We start from the raw sequence: 23,403 nt of genomic DNA, 5'->3' as shown, positions 1-23,403 counted from the left end.
TAGATACAAAGCGCTCCGACATGCAGGCCTTCTGTTAGGTACAAATGATGCTGATAACTAGTCCATTTGACACAAAGCACTCCAACATACAGGCCTTCTGTTAGGTACAAATGATGCTGATAACTAGTCTATTAGATACAAAGTACTCCAACATGTAGGCCTTCTGTTAGGTACAAATGATGCTGATAACTAGTCCATTTGACACAAAGCACTCCAACATACTGGCCTTCATTTAGGTACAAATGATGCTGATAACTAGTCCATTAGTCATAATGCATTCCGACATACAGGCCTTCTGTTAGGCACAAATGATGTTGATAACTAGTCCATTTGACACAAAGCACTCCAATATAGAGGCCTTCTGTTTGATACAAATGATGCTGATTTGCCATCAAATAGGGATCATAATACACAAAATGGAGAAATCTTTAAACACATGTTTGCATAACCAATCAACAGAACTTGAAGAATGTTGCCTGAAAGCATTCTACTGAACAAGATTTTGTGACCAACAGCTTTTGTACCTTGTAATTTGTCAGATGACAGGCAGACGAGTGACCACAGACCCACCCTGACACTTGCTACCCGCATACGACACGCATCCAACTGCCAACAGGATCGACTTAGGTCGGTCGTCACATGAGGTGTACACGTTTCTTCCATTTTATTTGAAGCAAACAACATAACCCAGACGTGCCGGCACACCCTGACGTGTCGGCAAACCCTGACGTGCCGGCACACCCTGACATGCAGGCACATTATTTTATAGCGGCAGATCTAACTCGAACCTGTCAGCAGTTTGATGCGACTATAGTCGCTTCTTTAGAAGTAACTTTGTGTATGGGGTTTTGGAGCCGTATTATTCAGCTGATAGAGTGTCTGACACGTGATCCAGTGGTAGTGTGTTCGATACGAATCCAGGCCAGACGGGAGGGGGAGCAGCCTCTCTGTGCCCTTTGTTTAGTTACTAAATATTCCGCATGGACTAACTCATTATTGGCGTCATGACAGAAACATGTACATATGGAAAAACTAGAGAAATCTTCGAGACTTGTACTAGACGGCTTTTTTTTCTCAGTTGTTTATATATATATATATATATATATATATATATATATATATATATATATATATATATATATATATATATATATATATATATATATATATATATATATATATATATATATATATATATGTGTGTGTGTATATATATATATGTGTGTGTATATATATATATGTATGTATATACATACATACATTGAATGACACTAATATAATATCTTCTCTACAAAAGGGAATATTGTATGCGATACAAAATCTATACAAATCACAAATAAGGTATAACGGTATCTATGACTGTCTGATAGATTTGTATATCGGAGTCATTCATATGAATAAATTGTATATAAGAGATTAACAATACATACGCTACCCGATTGAGTCAGAACAAAATGGCATTAAAAAAACACCTGCATTCATACTGAGATTGAAAAACGGGATCCGTAGTTGAAAATCCTCTATCATGTATACACAACATTCAATGGAATACTGAGTTCGCTTTATGCTAAAAAACTTAGTACCTTAGTACCAAAATAAAACGAGTCGTTTTGGTAAACCTGTGACTAAGCTAAAAAGATTTCAGTTTAATAATCTGTATACAGTAATGTTTGGGAAGTTGTTCAGTTGAAGCAGGCAGGTTATGTTGTTTGTGGTTTAACGCCATTTTTCAGCACACGATAGGCTATGCATGGCGGCCAGTATTAATAGTGGAGGAAGAACCCGGGAAAACCCCGGGAAGAACCACTGACCCACCAGAAGCTAATGGCAAGCTTTTTCACATATCCACATTGGCCGAATCCTGGACTCGAACCCACGCAGACAGAGGTGAGATGGCAGTGATCCGTAACGGAGAGCGCTATAGACCACTGGGCCACTCGGGGCCCCAAGTAGGCAGGTTATAAGTCTACAATTACAAATAGAATATTTTAAATACAGTCCAGACTAAAACAATTAAAAAACGGTGACCCAGATGATTGTGCAGATGTTGATTTTTATGACCGTTATAATGTGTGAATGTGACACTACACTTCATTAGTATTCAAAAGCGAACATAGCAGAGAAAGGCACACGGTAAAGCATCCACCGCAGAATAAAGTAATTATTTTTAAATCTTTAAATATTCCCAAAATATTGAATGAAAAATCTTGCATAACCAATTATGGCTTTAAATTATGCAAACCTGTACGGTCAGTTAGTTTTACAATCTAACTCAGGACGTTCTCAGAAGTAAATATATGCTGGCCTTCTACATATTGTGCACATCCGGATTCATTAGTTAGTATAGGATGTTATGTTTATTTAATTTGTATCGTGTGACTGATTGACCTTTGTCCATAATTAAGGGTATGAGGTTGGGCCTACCTGACTAATGACAAAAATGGTGTAAATCAGTTAATATACTATTTTCCTACAAATTCAATAAGCAAGAGAAAAATTATTCCACAATCGAGGAAAAACTTTTGGCTTTGATATTGGTTTTGCAGCGTGTATATTATTTCAGCTTCTTCTCTGATTATTGCATTCAGTGATGACCACCCCCTTAATGTCATTAAAAATATAAAAAAGAAAATCAAAGATTGTTAAGGTGACGTTTGATTTTGCTGGAATTCAACATTATGCATATCAAGGGAAAAGATAGTCTAACTGCAGATATAATTTCGCCTGTATAGAAGTACTATACTGCTCTGAGGATAGGAGTTTGCATCCACCTATTTTTTTATTACAATTATGAACGCCATATTACTTAGCTAATTATTATCAATGATCTAGATTACATATTAAGATCATTATAACTTGGAGGTAAGCGTGTTTATATAGCCTTTTGACATTTGAAATTTCTAGAACTGATTTTACTTATGAATTCGATGGACAAATAACCCTCATTATGATTTTATTAGTGTGCCTTAGGTTTTTATATGAGGGAGAAGTAAACAGAAATTCTTTATTCCTACTTTAACATCTAACTAGTGAAATCAGTCTTTCAGATGTGTTCAGCTTTAATTTGAGAGGATTTATTTAAATTTACTCGCTTGAATTACAAAATGATAGATAATATTCTCGGACTAAATCACGATTTTGTGATTACAGTGAATTCATTTAGAGACATTTTGGATTATACCGCTGTGATGCATCAATGCTGTTAGGATACAAACACTATTTCAGGCTATTGGTACATCATCACTTTGAAGATCTAAATTTAATGGAAAACACTGACATTTATTCGGAATATTCATTACTTTTGGACTTGTAATATGTATTTAGACTTATTTGGGATTTAATTCATAATACTGTAAGTTCTTTTTAAAATTTTACTTTGTATTCTATAGAAGTTATTTGTTGAATTTTATAAACCTTGTTGGTTTTCGCTCTTTTCTGTTACTTAGTTAACGACCATATAGCCGTTTCAGGGTGCATGCTGTGAATAATTATAGATGAAATTAGCAGGAGAAAATAATTACAAAAAGTACAATGTAAAATATAAGGGGTCTTTAGCCTTTATTGGTATCAGTTATGGAAGAAACACGTGATAATTTTTCTTTCCTTTATTGAACGCTGCCAAAAATTAAGTACTTCTAGTGTTCAATGGACTGTAATTTGTTCAGTTATTAATAGATAAGTGAAAAGAACGATCGAGTGAAAATGAGTGTTGTTATCTGCCGCGATCGACAATGATAAAATACGTGGATATTCAATGTCATCGTTCCGTCAAGAATATACAACAAAATAAAATGTACAGCCTTAATTCATTAATTAAAAAAATTATTTGTAGTTTTTTTTCTTCTTCTTATAATCACATTTGACTATAATATTTACACGTTTATCTAACTACACGATAGAAATTAAGTGTGAATGTCATATCTTTATATTCTTAATAGTCTGAAAAAGCAAAGAAAGGCAAATTCTTTAAGTGAACTTTACCACATTGATAATGATTTCGATTATTCCCATCATTCTCGCAAGTACATGTAATCTTGAGTGACAATACGATCTGTTTTTATCTTTTTATCAATGTACATAGTGTACTATAGTAACATGTTAACCACATTCGTTAATTACAGTAATGACAACACGAGAACACGACTAACACTACCGATAACAACAACAAAATAATAATAATAATAATAATAATAATAATGATAATGACGATGATAAGAAGAAGAACACGTATAAGAATAAAAGCGAGAAGAAGGAGAAGGAGTTGAGAAATAGGAGAGGAAGGAAGGGGAGGACGCCGAACACTGACCATGATTTAGACTGTGCAGTGAACATCAACTGTTAACACTTCTTTGCATACAAATCTCTTGGAGTGGATGGAGATATTTTCCATGATTCGAGTAGTCCGGTTCCCTGCTTCGTATGCTCCTTGCGTTGCACTCGTTATACGAAGTCAGGTGAACGCCGAGGCCATTTTAATGTGCTGCTGTATTTTTTTAAAATTAATTTTAAATTAATGAAATTAAACTAAATTATTAAAACATACAATAATATTAATGTTATAATTTATACAAGTGAATATTTAATTTGTTTAACTTAATACCTGAAGATTTTATCACAAATTGTGGCATGTAAGTGTAGTTTTATTTAATCATTAATGCTTTGCTCAGAAAACTCACTCTACGCTCCTTCCCCCAACAGCCTGCCTTCATAGAAGAAATAGTATTTTGGACTTAATCTTTGACAAACGAAAGATGTCATCTGTCGCCTTAATTCAATTCTGGTGTAAAATGTATCAAGGAATTGATTGCAAATGGAATCTTTTACAAATTACACGTGGCAGTCCGAATGTACAATATTGGACCAAATATCATCACATTCACCCCTCGTGGAATATGGTTGCTATTTCGGATCCTAACATTTGGCAAAATCTGAGGTGTCATGTTCGACGAGCTATCAAAAGAGGGTTGATATTTTCGTCTTAATCTTTGGTTATATTTAGGCTGTCGTACATCACCTCGTCTCGATTTCGAGGTAATATTTATCAAAGAATCGACCGGAGAAGGAATTTTTTAGATGACTCTATGTAAAATGTGCAATATTAACAAAATACCGTCGTGCATACCGTTTTCCTTCATCTTCGCCTACTAGTAAAACTATTTGTAAAAATAATTATATGACGAACTGGTGGTCAAGCTTGAACACAAGATAACGACTGCTATAGTTCAAATGAAAAGTATTAGTAAAGTTCACATTGTGTCACAAAACCCCCAACAGAATATTAAAGGAATAAATGTGCCTCGGTTAGATTAACTAAGTCTCTCCATAACAGGACATTTATTTTGATCACGTGACAATATGGCGCCAGCTTTCGCCTGACTTCGTATAGAGGAGTGGCACGCAGGGAGCATACGAAGCAGGGAACCAGACTATGATTCAAGGAACTAACAAGCTAATATATTTCTAAAGTTGTTGAAATGAAATGAAACCATACTAATCAGGTTTATGGCGACGCTGTGCGGTCTTTACATGTTCAATGCTGTCAGAATTACGTTTGAAAGGAGGGAATATTTTAGATCTGTAAGTTTATGTCACGAGATCAATCTGAGTTTTGTGGTAAATTTACTTATTTCTTCTTTGAGCAACGTGGTCATCTTCGTTGTCATTTTCTTTAAGAACTCACTGTATTAATGATACTGGTATTAATGACACCGAAGAACCGAACACAGTTTAGAAATAGGTGAACATAAACTTGAGACACTGCACCATAGTTGCTAAATAAGCGACTCTCCTATCATTACTTTCCAATTTTGGATATTATTCTTACTCAGAACAGCTCTGGGGACACCACTAATGTGTATTAAGAGTAACAAATAGTTCCAAACACTTGACCTCACTTCCATATTTATTTTCACCACTTGCTAATGTTATTCTAATATATGGTTGATCATAATTTAAACTCAGTAAAAATCTTCGTAACAACGTGTTAACACTTGTTTTTGCAACACGTAGTATTGCGCGTGCTTTTTGGAGCAAGTCTGTTGTCAAATCTTTAGTTTTGGAGGCGCGAAGATTGACATATTGCCAAGCTCTTCAATTTCGGAGGCAAGTAATTCTTGCATCCAAACCGCAATCCAATAATGCTAAGATAGAAGTGAGCAGTTCTGAGAAAATATAGGAATTTTAAGTTTGAAACTAGAGCATATAAGGGTTTCACTGGTCAGGATTGGTTGATAATGCGAGTGAAATTTTAGTAAAAGGAAACTTTTCAGAGCTTATCCTAGTTGTAACTGAAAAAACAGAGACCTTACTCTGTTGATGGAATTTCAATCCTTTACAGACTTGAGTTTGGAAATTCATTACCGAAATTAGCACCAGACGCATTGGTGCTGAAGTGAAAAACACGTTTTAAACACGTGTAATTAAAAAAATGCCCTGACACATGGTTTTCTCTACAAAGAAACTATCACAATGGATACGACTATACGACTATACTGATAAATAAAGGATTGATAAAGGGCATTCAGAAATTGAAAGTTATTGAATTTTTAATATCACGGTGTTTGTATAAATTAACTACTAGAATTTTATTAGTATTGAGAGTCCCGTAGTCTAACACTCAATTTGTTCGTTTCAATGATAGGATAAACATGAGACAGTTTGTTCTATCAAACTGCGTAAAAATGTTGTTGTTGTTTTCATTTTAGAGGTGGGTGGGTAGAAGGATGACAAGATGGTGAAGGTTGGAAAGTGACTATTGGCATGTATGTATGTATGTATGTGTGTTTGTGTGTGTGTGTGTGTGCGTGCGTGCGTGCGTGCGTGCATGTATTTTTCTCTATCCGTCTTTTCTGTGCACGTCTTTTTTTATAATGGGTCTCCCCACAAAAGTCTAAATATTGTTCATTTTATTCCTTCCTTCCCTAGTCCTCTAGAAGCCAAGTTTTTGTCCTGCTTGACGTTTACTTTTATTTTTTGGCTGTTACTTTGCAAACTTTGGGAATGCTGGTTTCCAAACTGAGTCTACATTCCATCCTTTTGCTTGTCCGTGTGAATGTCCCTCACATTATACTTCTAGTATTAGTCATTTGTGTATGAATCTCTCTCTCTCTCTCTCTCTCTGAAAATGAGAGAGTCATCCTGTGAACTAAATCAAACTAAAATCTGAAACCATGTACAGCAGTAAACATATGGGATTTGAATAGTATACTGTCTTAAGGTGTCATGTCATCAGTGTCCGTCATGTATGGTGGTCAATACTTCAAACTAAAGTGTTAGCAATATGACGGACAGTGACTGGGACAACTAAGCTTATCGATCTGTTCACTTTTGAGCTAATTAGTTGACTCGCCAGTCCTTATTTTCGCGTTTATATATTTATATTCATGTTCATTATTAATTGGTTTGGATAATTTCATTATGTGCATAAAAAGGACAGTGCGTGGTGATATTCTGTACAATTATATTGTCTTTTTTGGGCTGGAGGATAATATGTCGGGCAGGATTGGAAAAAGATTGTGTTCAGCAGCTGTAACTAAACAAGGTCTGTACGCCTGTCTTTCTCTGATTCATCTTTAGCTTTTATCTTGAGTTTTTGTTTTGTACTTCGTGTTTATATTGGTATTGAATGGTTTATCTTACAGAAGGTTTGCTGCAATTCTTCACTTTTACATGTATAAATCTTGTCTTTAGTTGGCAACATATAGACATTACTGTGTTGGTGTGCCGTTAAATCCCGCTACATACATATACATAGGGTCTCTCGTTACCTATCCATTTCGTGTATGCATGTCTTTTTGTATGTCCCATTCCTGTTCCCACAGTTTGTGATGTGTATTTTCTATGTTCTTTCATAATGTGAAATTCTTCTTTAGTGTTTTCTTTTTGAATATATGTACGTTTGTCAGACCATCTCTCATGCTTCTGACCGCTCCGGTGGCCTAGTGGTTAGAGCGTCCGTCACGGAAGCGGGAGGTCGTGGGTTTGAACCCCGGTCGAGTCATACCAAAGATTTACAAACTTACAAAAATGGTACTAACAGTTGCCTCACTTGGCGCTCAGCATTAAGTGGTTAGTGTTAGGACTGGTCGGCCTGGTGTCAGGATAATAGGATAATGTGACTGGGTGGGACATCACACATGTCTGCGGCATGATGCCCCAGTGCTAGACTTCACTATAAACTGCCACACTGCAGAGATCGTAGCGATATGACTGATACATTGTTAAAAGCTACCTTAAAAAATCCCAATCACACACACACACACACACATGCTTCTGTCTCTCGTATAATTTGTACTAAAATTGATTCTCTCTCCCACTCTCACATTTGTGTTTTAAAACTATCACTGATACTATTAATGTCATTTATAACCTCCTTCCATCCCCTCCCTAATCACTCTCCTCCCCAATCTCGAAATACCCTCTGACGATGAAAGATCCGTCTTCTTAGCTTGATCAAATTCAGATTTTCCCACATATACCAGAAGGAAAAGGGGTAAATGAAACACTTAGACTCTTTGATGTTCTCCTTGCCTTTTAATTTATGTGATATATGGTTCTAGATGCGGTGCTTTTTGATTGCGGTATCCAAGGTGTTAAGAATGTAATTGATAGCGATTTAAACCCCATAAAATTCATCGATCTATTGACCACATATTTATCATACTATACCACTCGCCCAGTGACACTGATATAATTGGCCGGATCGTCAGTTCTCGTGCTAACATTATGATACTTCACAATAAACGTGGCATGTAGCTGTTATTTTAATAACTAAATTATAGTCAGACAACTTATGCCTTGAACATCAAATGAATCTTTTCACGCGCGCGCGCGCGTATGTGTATGTGTGTGTATGAGAAAGAGATTTCCCGTGTGTTTTTTGTTATTGTCGTTGTTGCAACAATGTAGACCATATGATAATGCATGTGTAAAACATGATCTGTTGCTTCGGTTACACACCTGTCGGTCCTCACGTGTAAGATTCGCATTACGTTTGCTCACTAGTGTTCACCACACACCTTGGTATCGTAACGTAAATTTAATATGACCACTTTTTAATGATATCTTTTCATCTGCATCTATACATGTACTCTCATTCATTATGCTATCATTTTTTTTTAAATACACTGTTAACTGTATGAGTAAAACGGTGAAAGTTTTACACCGGCGCACATTTTCGGCGTCAAGAAAGAAAGCTCTTTTCTAATGTCTATGATTTATTGAACACCCCACACACACAAAACGAAGATAGAAAAGAGAAAATATACAACATTTCTTATGCTACAAAGCCATTAACACCAGCAGACTCTTATATATATATATATATATATATATATATATATATATATATATATATATATGTGTGTGTGTGTGTGTGTGTGTGTGTGTGTGTGTGTGTGTGTGTAAAGATTAATTTTTTCGATATCAATCTGTGTTATCTTACAATCAGCAACCAAACACCATAAATATGTTGAAATGTACCGGTCTCCGAGCGTTGACAGCCCATACCAATAATTACACACATATCTATACCTGCCACGTCACTAATTTTCTATCATCCACACAAAGAAAATCTCATAAAAAATGTACTGGAAATTTGATATAGTGACTTCCCTTCAAACATTGAATCAGGTCTATCAGTAGTGTAAATGGAGAAAATATTATTGGTAATTAGAAAAGTTTAGAATTTCAAAAGGTAAGTTCTATGACAATATAAGTGTGACGTGTCCTTTACATTACATTCCTCAGTGACCCTCGTATGCACCTGCCATGCTCTAAAGAAGGGACATGCAGAGCAGGGCCGGCGCCAGACCCGGCCAGACTATCTGGCGCCCTAGGCAAAGTTAGATTCTGGCGCCCCCCTCTCCCCCCGGAAAATATCAATTTCAAACTTTATAAACAATAATGTTTTTTAAATATGCGCCCCCTGAAATCAGCGCCCTAGGCGGCTGCCTAGTTTGCCTATATGGTAGCGCCGGCCCTGATGCAGAGGGACCCATGTCCATCGGCACGTGCATTTCATCGGTCTCGAAATGCATTTATATCACGGCAGCCTTGATTATGTTTAAAATTTACCTTGTACCGTCAAATGTTTACCTTATATGCCTGCCTGGCTGTGAAACACTTAAATCACGAATTTCATTCAGCTCCGTAATTTAAAAGGACTTTCACAGACAGAACTAAAATGTAGCTTTGAATTTTACACTTAAATCATGAATTATGTTCCGCTAAATAAATTTTAGAGGGCTTCACAAACTGAAACTAAAATTTAATTTTGAATCTTACACTTAGATAATAAATTTCGTTCCGCTCAGAAACTTGTAACGGACTTCAAAGACTTAAACTAAGATTTAACTTTAAGTTTTATATCAAGTTGACTAGGGGAAATTTTATTTTCGCTCTTTTCCAACTGACTTTGACTTGTTATGGTCTTTTATTGACTGTGGCTTTTATGGTCCCTGATTGGCTTTTGTATGGTCCATGGTTGACTTTCGAATGGTTCCCCGGTTGACTTTTTAAGGTCCTTAATTTACTTTTTCTACGGTCCCTGATGGACTTTTACGGTCACTAATTGACTCTTTTACGGTCCATGGTTGACTTTTTAATAATCCCAGATTTACATTTATGTAGGCCAATACGACTATTGTATGCAGCTCTTTATAATAAAACCTATCTCAGGTACGGAATCAGGAATTTTGTTGGGATGGAGGTGGGAATGTAAACAAGTAGGCAAATGAAATCTGTGTGATGGAACCCCTATTTTAGGGCAGATGAGGCAAAGCCCCTGGAAACTTCTGCGTTTTCATTGTTTCCAGCACATGATTTGATCGATTTGATTATAAAACTTACTATAGGAAACGTTCAGCTTGTTTTGCATTCATATGGATGGGTGGGTGGGTATTGACATTCATCTAAGTTTTAAAGTGCTGAAAATAACGTATAAAAAGAAACTTCACCTGTAATTGCCTCATTCCTACATTTTGCTAAAAATATCGTGGACCGTGATAACCAGTCCTTGCGAGCCTGCGGCGGAATGTATACGAGCCCGCGTGTGTGTGTGTGTGTGTGTGATTTGGATTTTTAAGGTAGCTTTAACAATTTTCCCGTCATATCACTATGCTGTCTGCATTGTAACAGTTTATAGTGATGTCTAGCACTTGGGCATCATGCCGCAGACATGTATCATGATGTCCCACTCAGTCGCATTATCCTGACACCAGGCCGACCAGTCCTAACATTAACCTCTTAATGCTGATCGCCAAGCGAGGAAACTGTTACTACCATATTTATGTCTTTGGTATGACTTGGCCGGGGTTCGAATCCGCGACCTCCCGCATCCGAGGCCGGACGCTCTAACCACTATGCCACCGGAGCGGTCGAGATTGTAACTGAATTCTGCAAAATTGTTTATCTACAATATTTATTTGACACACACACACACACACACACACGAACGGACTGGCGATATCACAGTGTTCCTGATGCTTTTACATCGTTTAAGAAAAAAGTTTTTAAAATGTGAACATTTTCTTTTAAAGCTTTATGGGAGAAGTTTAGAAAACTTGGTTGGCTGGGTCAGTGAGAAATCCATGAATCACATGAGCGTGGGGCATAATTTATCGCAGAAGATGTGCATTCACAAAAATGCGCCATAATGTTAATCGGTGCATAGGGGACGACGTTATTTTCCTCGTTTGAAAGAAATACTTACGAGTAATACACATTTCTGACATGATGGGAGTAAAGTCTGTTTTATGAGTGTTTTTCGGTTAAAAAATTAGAATTGTGCAGAAAGCAGCATACTTCACCCCCACCCCCTTTTTGTTTTTCATCTTTTCAACCCACTACCGGGGCCCCCAGTGGCCGAGTGGTCTAAAGCGCTCTCCGTTACGGATCACTGCCATCTCACCTCTGTCTGCGTGGGTTCGAGTCTAGGATTCGGCCAATGTGGATATGTGAGAAAGCTTGCCATTAGCTTCTCGTGGGTCGGTGGTTCTTTCCAGGGTTTTCCCGGGCTCTTCCTCCACCATTAATACTGACCGCCATGCATAGCCTATCGTGTGCTGAAAAATGGTGTTAAACACAACAACAACCCACTACCACTATTACCCTTCTATACCGCTTCCCACAAAGTGAACACAAATTCGCAAACCGTTGTAATAATTAGCATACCAAAGCAAATTCTATTCCAAAGTTGTGATTTATGTGAATAAAACAATGCGGTTTAGTTGACAAATACTTGTAAGCTCTCACTAACATATCACACAGGCATCACGTATTGGATGAGTAGTGTCGGTGCACATATGTGAACGTCATTTTAAGTTAGATTCGTTTAGTAAAACACACACACACACACACACACACACACACACACACACACACAGAGTGTACCAATTGGCTGTGAGAAAATATGATGTATTGTTCGATTAAGTACCAATTACTCATTCGATCACGGCCGATAAAACGCATCTTTTAACGATAATGAATACACCACAGGGATACTCTAGAACTCTAGAGCACTATAACCTTTTAATGGGTTTTAACAAACATATGCTTTTATGTAGGAAAGCTTTTCAAGAGTGGAGGTAGTAATTTATTTTTTTTAAACAAGGCAAAATCTGGCCGTATATGTATTACATACAAGTGCTCACACTGTCACCAATACCTTTCCGCTGCCAACATCACCCCTGTACAACAACGTCACTCACCACCACCACTACTATTGCCATTACTACTACTATCACTAAGTGCGGCTGCGCATAACATTGTTCTTGCAGTAAAATGGTTTGAAAATCTTTCTTTTTAGTGCCGAGCGAACTTTCTCATTTATGGTAATCAGCTTTTAAAAAGCCAACAATTTATGCGCTGTTCGAAATGAGGTCATTACTACATTTTGAGGTCGTCATTATTTTAAGTGTATCAAAGATTGGTCCTCTGTCATTCTCTCGGTAGTAGCTACGGACGGGACGGGGACCAAGTAAAATGTCTTAATGTGCTTGAAGAGATTGAAGGTAAAATGACGTGAATGCGACTTCTGTCTATTATTAAACAATGAAAAAACATTTTTTTAAAAATACACAGATTTTAATAAGCACAATAACAGTAAAGTCACAGAAAATGATGAAGTCATCGAAAAGTATACGAGTCCTTTTGACACAGCGGTTTACAACCGCCGTAAACGGGCATCTCAAAATCTCTGTTACAGCAAACCGATGCAAGGTAAATAATTGTGCCAATCAGAGAAGAAAAAGAAAAAGAATCATGTACCGACATACCTTTTCTTTTTGTCTCTGGTAAAAGGAATCTATATGATTTTCAACCTGTGCAAATCTGATGACATTTAAAGACCATTCCAATTTCTATTTTATTGACAATTATTAAATAGGTTAATTTTACTCGTGTTTGTCTGTATGATGACCCTTACTTTGGGATATATGACCCTTACATTGGGGTATATGACCCGTACTTTGGGATATATGACCCGTACTTGGGGATAACTGTTCAGACAAGAGTAGTACAAGAAAATGCACACCAACATATCCATTTTCATACGAATTTGGAATGCTTGAACCCTTAGTAATGTGAGAAAGTGAATTTAAAAATAAAAAATGAATGCTCCAAGATTTCTCAAGCAACCATTCTGAGTAAAGCAATTCTTCATCGTTAAACGATTATTGCATATTTTTAGTAAATGCCTAATTTTTGTCCCGAAGGACTAGTCACAGACTTTGAAAAAAGAAGATAACAGATAAAATGTAAACATTCTTTATGATCTGGTGCCAAAATGAAACCTTTGAGAAAATGTGTTTGAAAAACCCAGCTAGTTAAATATGCTTACAGATTATTTTCCTTTGATCCGAATGGGATTTCATATAAAGACACCAGTCTCTGCTTTATGTTCTTTTAATTAACACCGACAAACAGTCTTTAATACCCCAGACATGCCATAAAACGCCCATCTGTGTACTATTTATAGTAATATACCCTAATTATCTCCTACACCCACCCCCGGCCAGTAACATAGAAATTAGTTTCGTCCGTCTCACAGTCCAACCGTCGCGCTCAAGCATAACTCCAGAACCGTTCATGATAGTTTATGGAAGTTAAAAAACGTGAAAGCAGTGGTCGTGATGTGCCTTATATAATTTGAATTCGCCAGTTTCAATACTTTTAATATATTTTTAAATTTTTCTGTCCATCCATTATCCACACTTTCGTCTCAGGGGCAAAACTCTTAAAACTGTTCTAGAAATCTCTATAAATATTATACATATATATCTGGCCAGTTTTACATACAAAATAATGTACATATTTGACCAGTATATTGTACATATTAAATATTGTACATATTGTACCAGTATGTTGTACATATAAAATATTGTACATATTGTGCCAGCATATTGTACATATAAAATATTGTACATATTGTGCCAGCATATTGTACATATAAAATATTGTGCATATTGTGCCAGTACATTGTACATATTAAATATTATACATATTGTACCATCATATTGTACATATAAAATTTTGTACATATTGTACCAGCACATTTGTACATATAAAATATTGTACATATTGTGTCATTATATTGTACATATAAAATATTGTACATATTTGACCAGTATATTGTACATATTAAATATTGTACATATATATCTGAGCAGTAGTTTATATAAAACACCGCTTAATGCCTTGTTATGAAACGTAGTACACATATTATATGTGTGGTCCTCATGAATAATTTGCTGTACATAATTCTTCAGTGTACTTTGTAATATTACTTACGCATTTGCCCAACCTTCCATCCCTACATTAACTATACCCTGGCTTCAGGGACAAAACTTCAAACCCGTTTAAGGTTTCTTCGAAATATAGACATGTCCTTTGCTTCCATAATTCTTTAATTCAGTGCTTGTAACATTTTCATTTGTTTATCTTTTTTCACCCTTCCTTTATTCTCACTTTCGTTTCTGGAGCATAACTCCAAAATCTTCCAGATATCTCTACAATATTTTGGATGTGCCTTTTGATAAAAATGTTTATTAATTTTCAATATTTTATTTACGTTCTTGTCTATCGGCCTGTCCATCTATCCATCATTCACACTTTGCTTTTAAGCAAAAATACACAATCGTTCAAAATATCCCAGTGTGTGTGTGTGTGTGTGTGTGTGTGTGTGTGTGTGTTGATCTTATGTCTAACATAATTTTGTTTCAAGAGTTGAAATCCCAAACTACTTAAGATATTCCTGTGTAACTTTCGTGGTTAAAATGTAACTATTGATCTTTATCATTCTTCAGTGAAAACCATGACTACAGATATACACTGATTCGTGCTTAGGTTTTACACATAACAAAGGCCAATGAATCGTACTTATGGCCGACATATAACAAAAGCCACTGACTCGTACTTAGGTCCGATACGTAACAAAGGCCAACGAATCGTACTTAGGTTCAACACATAAAACAGACCAATGACTCAACCCTAGGGCCGACACATAGCCAATGACTCGGACTAAGGACTGACACATAACAAAGGCAGGCCGACAAGGGTGGGTTTCTTACCCCAGGGCCCATGATCACTCTCTACGGCCCTGAACAAAGGCCAATGACTAGTATTTAGGGCCGACTGTTACGTATATCTGATTTAATTCATATTTTAATTTAATTGTTTGTCAGTTTTAAATTTTTTGTTCTGTTATGTGCTATTATAATGTAAATTTATTCACTGGAGATGATATTTTTCCAGAAAATTGGTTGAATCATTCTTTTCATAAACACCAGGTGTTGGCCTGGATGCTGACCTTGATTCAAAATTAGTAAGCTAAGTTCTATTTTTATTTAAAAGTGATTGGTTGTTGTCAAGGTCATGATGGGGCTTTGGGTTTAAGATCTAAACAACTTTGTTATTTTGTTATTTCTTAAGGAAAATTATTAGTCTAATCAAGGCCATATTCTGTGTACGTGATATAACATGATCACGTAACCCTCCTTCTGATTTCGCAACTTGGGGGAATTTCGAAACTGCGTCTTATAATACAATACAACCTTTGTTTTAGAGAGATCTCTCTCAGTTTTGGACTTTTCACACTGATGTCAAGTTTATTTGTTGTAGCCAGATTTTGAGTTATAATTTTCTTCAGATCAGTTGGATTTCAAATGGATTAATCCTTTTTTCTCTGGAAATATTTTGAGGAGTGCTCACACAGAAATTTTGGAAAGTCACTGCTTATAAATTTAATTTGGATTTCCAACACCGGAGTACCATTATTTGTATTTCTACAAGAAACTGTAGATAAGCACAGTACTGACTACAGCATACGTCATCATCATCCATCTTGGATTTTCCATCAGGATTCGAGCTTGAAATTATTAGAACAGTTATTACCAGGACTTTTGCAATTTAATTCGTGGATTATTCTTAGATTATTTTTGGATTTGATTCTTGAAACCGTAAGTTCTTTTTTTCTTCATTTTTACAGAATTTTTCCAGGAAAATAAATTATTTGTTAAATTTTTAAAGGGCTTGTTGTTTTCACTCTTTCTGTATTACTGTTTATTCGAGCCTAAACACGTAACACGACACATAACAAAGGCCAATAGGTCATACAATACGCAACTCATGTAGTCATACTGGCGTACTAAGCCATCAGTTTCTATCTGTTCTTTGTTGAGACGGCCCATCCTCTCCTTAAAATATTACCGAATAACCCAGGGCCCATAATAATGTCGGGACTCAACTGTAATGTAAAATAACGGTTTGTATAATAGCATCGGGACTCAAAACTGTAATGTAAAAAAAAAAACGGTTGACATAATAATATCGGGACTAAACTGTAACGTAAAATAACGGGTTGCATAGTAATACTTAAACTAGACTGTGAAGTGACTTAACGGTTGCATAGGATATCGGAACTAAACTGTGAAGCGAAGGAACGGTTTGTAAGGAAAATCAGGACTAACCTGTAAAGTGAATGAAAGGCTTGCATGTAATATCGGGATTAAATTGTAAAATTAAATAAAAGTTCGCATTAGAGTATCGAGACTAAAGTGTAAAATTAAGCAAAGATATGTACATGCATATCGAGACTAAAGTGTAAGGTTATGCAAAGACATATGTATGCATATCGGGGCTAAAGTGTAAAGGTAAGCAAAGACATATATATGCATATCAAGACTGAACTGTAAAGGTAAGCAAAGACATGTATATCCATATCGGGGCTAAAGTTTAAAGGTAACAAAGACATGTTTATGCATATCGGGATGAAGTGTGAAGTTAAGCAAAGACATGTATATGCATATCGGGGCTAAAGTGTAAAGTTAAGCAAAGACATGTATATGCATATCGGGACTGAAGTGTAAAGTTAAGCAAAGGTATTTATATGCATATCGGGACTAAAGTGTAAAGTTAAGCGAAGACGCGTATATGCATATCGAGACTAAACTGTAAGGTTAAGCACATAAATGTATGTCCATATCGGGACTAAAGTGTAAGGGTAAACAACGAAATGTATGTGCATATTGTGGCTAAAGTGTAAAGTTAAGCAAAGACATGCATATGCATGTCGAGACTAAACCGTAAAGGTAACAAAGACGTGCATATCCATATCGAGACTAAACTGTAAAGGAAACAAAGACATGCATATGCACATCTGGACTGAAGTGTAAAGTTAAGCACTGAAGTGTAAAGTTAAGCAAAGACGTGTACATGCATATCGAGACTAAACCGTAAAGGTAAGCAAAGACATGCATATCCATATCGAGACTAAACTTAAGCAAAGACATATATGCATATCGATACTAAACTGTAAAGGTAAGCAAGGACAATTATGTGCTTATCGGGGCTAAAGTGTAAAGGTAAGCAAAGACACGTATATGCATATCGAGACTAAACTGTAAAGGTAAGCAAAGACATGTATATCCATATCGAGACTAAACTGTGAGGGTAAGCAAAGACATGTATATGCATATCGAGACTAAACTGTGAAGGTAAGCAAAGACATGTATATGCATATCGAAACTAAACTGTAAAGGTAAGCAAAGACATGTATATGCATATCGAGACTAAAGTGAAATAACTTTGATTATCCCGATATGTATTATCCTAGGAACTGTTTTCTTTGACAGCATGGGGAAAACCTGTACAACAACACCCAAATCAAAATACACAGCACAGGGAATCAGCTTGTACAACAACAACCAAATCAAAATACTCAGTATGGGGGATAAGCTGTACAACATTCAAATTATAATACACAGCATGGGGCATATATGTGCAACAACACCCAAATCAAACTACACAGCATAGGGGATTAGCTGTACAGCGCCCAAATTAAACTACACAGTATAGGTGAATAGCTGTACAACACCCAAATCATAATACACAGCTGTACAACATTCAAATTATAATACACAGCATGGGGCATATATGTGCAACAACACCCAGATCAAACTACACAGCATAGGGGATTAGCTGTACAGCGCCCAAATTAAACTTCACAGTATAGGTGAATAGCTGTACAACACCCAAATCATAATACACAGCATGGGGCATATATGTACAACAACACCCAAATCAAACTATACAGCATAGGGGATTAGCTGTACAACACCTAAATCAAACTACACAGCATAGGTGAATAGCTGTACAACACCTAAATCAAACTACACAGCATAGGGGATTAGCTGTACAACACCCAAATCATAATACATAGTATGGGGCATAGCTGTACAACAATACCCAGATCAAACTACACACTAAAACACTCCATGCCGTCATGCTTAGTCACTCTTACACTATACATGATGTGTTTTTGAAAAGTGATTAGTGGAAGCTTCTAGCGTAACTGCTTTGTATGCGTGTTTGAATATTAATAATAAGGCATGTCCATACTTCTCGTAGGCATTCAATACACGTTTTATATCCCGTGTGTAGACATTACCTCGTACAGACATATTTATCGTAGCTAATCGAAATGAAAATAAAAGAACAAAGAGGAACACAGCCACAAATTCTATTACCAGCTGTTTGGACATTTTTAAGTCTAACTTTAATCACTTTCTTTTGCAAACCGTTAATAAAATCAACAAATTTAATTGAAAAAGGCAATCAATTTAATTGATAAATTTCATGAATAAAAGTAATACATTTAATTAATAAAGTCAAATTCCATTCATGAAGGCCATAGATTAAAACTAATAGCAATACTACTATGTGGAAAAAATTAGTAACTAAATTTAGATATCTGACGAAACAAAAATGGACTCAGTTTATTATGTGGTTCTTTTTATCTGTCTCTGTATCGGGGCTAAATAAACTGTAAAGTGAATTAAAGGTTTGCACGTAAATATGGGGCTTAAATTTGATATGGGTTATATATGTGGGTTAGAAGAGATCAAATATATACTTGGTCAGTTTGTTTGTTTTGTTTTTCGCTGCACATCAACACTTAAAAATTTGCATCACTCCAAGGCAACCGATGTGAAGTGTTATGGCCTAATCTGGTCAGAATTGAAACGTGCATTTTTATAGTCGCTGGTCGGACAAGCTTGCCTTTGAGCCACCGTGGCTCGAATAGCTACTAGCGCAAGATGTAGTGTTAGCAAAAGGCACAGCTTGGAAATAATTTGAGTGAATCCCATACTTTCGTGCGACGCATTGGAGCAGCGAGTTACGTTTGATTATGACAAGTAATGACAGAATTATTATATCCTTTTTAAACTGATATATTAACCCACAAACCGGAAGAAACAGAAATATGCCACCACAAAACATAAATCTTTCAAATTATGTTTTCGTTAGGGGCACGAATCTTATGATTGTGTAATTTGTTAACTGAGGAGACCTTGTTAAATGTATTAAGCGTTCATGTCAGTCTGTGTTCAATAATACGGTCTAAAATGTCAGTATCACGTTAGTTCTCTAATTGGAAGTAATGTCGCTCAATTAAATAATTTTGTAACAAAATACTTCTTTGACTCTACCTATATAACTGAAGTAAACTTATATCAACCTTTGTAACGGTATTAAATGCAGATTATTTTTATGTACATGTAAGTAATTTTTGCTTCTATGTAATCAGTGTTAAAAGCTTGTAAGTATTTCTTTCCTGTAGAAATAAATACAATTTTCCAAAGGTCTCCATTCTATTTAATTGGGCCTCTAGTACGATATATGATAGTTCAGATGCCATTTACAATACTTATGGTCTACATCAGGTTCAAGAAGTAATATACAAATTATCCTCTATTACGATAGCCTTGATTATTATTGTAGTCAAGACCCACTAACGAACTCAGATAATTAATTCTCCTAAAATATTCCGTTACCTCCTCCTCCTCCTCTTTCTTCTTCTTCTTCTCATCTTCATTATTATTATTATTATTATTATTATTATTATTATTATTATTATTCATAGTCATAAATACAAGATGAAGGGGTCGAAAGATATGCCAACCTTTTACGGAAACATTGCTCCGCATAAAGAGACCCGTTACAAGCAGCGAGAGCAGGAAAATTCAAACAAAGCATCGAGGCGACGTAGGGATAGCCGAATAGATTCAGAAAGTGACGAAGAAATACGACCTTCCCAAGATTCACGGAAGAACTATAATCGAAAAAAGAAAGAAAAACAAAGAGATATGTATATGAAAGGTGCTCTGGGACAACAAAACGCTGACAAAAGGTATAGCAGTAGGGATGGTGATATTTCGGAGCTAGAAACGTATGGACAATACAGGCCGCCTGCTTCAATCAAAAGGCGTCATCAACGAAAGGGAATAGAAATGGCGATTCCTGAAGATGAACAAATAGACAAGTTTTACGAATCTCGTTCAAACTCCTGGGAACAGTCAAGAACTCCGGATAGTTTTGATATACACGGTGTTAGAGACCTGCAGAGAGTACGTCGTAAAGCCAGAAAAGCACGTGTTTCAATTTTAAACAGAGCAGAACAGCTGATAGTTGAACGGAAACGACACGAGATGGGGAGTTCAACTGACGACGATGAGCCATCACACGCCAAGCAGGTTGTTCTTAATGAGAGGAAAGCATTGCTGAAGAGACCTTTTACATACGTTGCCAAGGAACGAATTACCTCGCCAAGTGATGACGAATTTGTGAAGGTTAAAACGACGGTGTCGCCTTTGCCGGATGTTCAACAAGAGTATGAAATTTTACCACTAAACAACCCCCGATACTATTCTCCGACTAAGGTAAGAACGTTTTCCTTCGAGTTCCACCAAAAAACTGTATAAGCTTTTCTTAATTTTTCTTTTGGAAATTAGAATAACCTCTACTACTTTTGGAATCGTCTTGTCCAATTTGTCTTCTGTATAAAATTCCCGAATCGGACTGCATTGCTTTGATTACTTATCGATAGTGTTCCTGATAACGTCAAGGTGGGTTTATACGGGAGTTACTTGTTTCTAAATCATCACTTAACCATTTGAACCTTAGGTACGCATATTTTTAGAAATTATGAACTCTGGGTAAAGGAGCCATGTACCCGCAAAGAACCCACATTGAGTCAAAAGTGTTGCCTTTTTGTCATGATGATAAACATCTTAATTTAAGATCGTTATCTTAAAACAGCGAGAAACCAATTATAGTTGTTTCAATCACTCTATGGAGTAAAAAGGTTCTGTGGTAGCATATAATCAGGGGGAAATATTTATTCCAGTTACATAATATTTTCTTTCATTTCTCATTGAAAGTATTTTGTACAGTGTATTTTTTTACTGTCATTTATCTGATTGCATTTAATTTTAAACATTAGAAATATTAAACGCTCGCATCTTCTTTTCGAGGTATTTATTTATATTTTGCTTTCTTTCTGTCCATTTGACAGTACGGTATTGGACGTACCACCTCAAAATTCAGTGTGAAAGCCGAGGTGACTTTTATATCTAGTTTTCATGGTGAACAGGTTCAAGTTGCAAATCAGGACAGCGATCAGTCAGGCTTAAAATAAATTACAGGGAATTTTGTATTTGCTTTTTAATGAGATGCAGACAATTTCAGATAATTTAGATAATATTGTAGTTTTACACTAATTTTAACTTTAGACATTAATGTTAAAACTGTACTACAAGTTTCAAGATTTACAAAATCAAAATTTCCTTTCGTGCTTTGCAATTATCAGAGATTCTGCGCTGTAGGTGAAACATTTAATAAATTCATGCAAAAATGTAAAGCAAATTGTTTAAAAAAAACAACAACAAAAAAAAAACGAATGATACATATGATCAGCCAGGATTAAAGTTGGACGTTGGACCTATCCAATATATTAATATCCAATATATTAATTGTTACCAGTATCTCTGGAACAGTGATCAGTTTGACACCGAATAGACTAATTGTTATTAGTATATGTGGAACAGCGATCAATTTGACACCGAATATACTAATTGTTATCAGTAACTGTTAAACAGCGATCAATTTGACACCGAATATACTAATTGTTACCAGTATCTGTGACACAGCGATCAATTTGACACCGAATGTACTAATTGTTACCAGTATATGTGGAACAGCGATCAATTTGACTCCGAATATACTAATCGTTACCAGTATCTGTGGAACAGCGATCAATTTGACAAAGTCACAAACCCGGGTAGTACTAGGTCAAGCAGGCTTTTGAAATGGCGGAATACGCTCAACAAAGTCTAGTTGTTCCAGATTAAGAGTCTTACAGTAAAGATGAATATTTTATTCGGTGCGTTCCTTTTCTTCTTTTTTTCTGTACATTGGTAGCCCATAACTTGAAAGTTAATCTCTATGAATGTTTTGGCGATTCAGCTTTCACAAATTCAAATCGTTTAGTCATGGCTAAGAGTAGACAGGAAGTATTTTTACAGGTCGACAAATACACCCAACGATGACGATATTAACTAGCAATGCAATCTAATGTAAACTTAGTTTTGTATAATACACGGTGCTATTGCTAATAACATTATAACTTTCTCTAAGGGACACTCTTCCCTTAAACATCTAAATGTTAAAAAATATATCTTCCAGTCACAAGGAAAATACGCAAGTGTACCCATTGCTCCAGAAGACACAAGTTTTAATAATTTATGTGAACCATGAATACTGAATTCCATTCTCCAGGTGTCACATATGTCGATATTCATCATACTGTATTCCCTTCCCCAGGTGTCACGTCTGGCGACGTTCATCATACTGTATTCACTTCTCCAGGTGTCACATGTGGCGATATTAATCATACCGTATTCCCTTCTTCATGTGTCACATTTGGCATTGTTCATCATATATCATATCTCCTTTTGTGTCAATTAAAGCGTACTAATCATGATTACCAACAAAATTTAGTTTCTAAATTTGCGGGGTTTTTGAGTGAAATATTATTTTGCCTTTTTTAGAACAGATAATTGTAAATTG

General features: G+C 35.9%; 1 protein-coding gene across 1 annotated transcript in view; it reads left to right on the top strand.

Moving 5' to 3' along the window:
• The window catches only part of LOC149781739 (uncharacterized), a 23,700-nt gene extending 1,727 nt beyond the window's left edge, over positions 1–21,973 (top strand). Inside the window, exons 2-3 of the mRNA XM_089935008.1 lie at positions 20,420–21,215; positions 21,851–21,973. Coding sequence (XP_089791134.1) covers positions 20,433–21,215; positions 21,851–21,973 — 906 coding nt within the window. The 5' untranslated portion in view covers positions 20,420–20,432. The remainder of the gene's footprint in view (positions 1–20,419; positions 21,216–21,850) is intronic.
• The last annotated feature ends 1,430 nt before the right edge of the window (positions 21,974–23,403 follow it).

The sequence above is a fragment of the Sinohyriopsis cumingii genome, chromosome 15, assembly GCF_028554795.1.
Source record: "Sinohyriopsis cumingii isolate HCF-2022 chromosome 15, ASM2855479v2, whole genome shotgun sequence".
Classification (NCBI taxonomy): domain Eukaryota; kingdom Metazoa; phylum Mollusca; class Bivalvia; order Unionida; family Unionidae; genus Sinohyriopsis; species Sinohyriopsis cumingii.
Note: the sequence above shows the minus strand (reverse complement) of the source record. Positions and strands in the feature narration are given on the sequence as shown.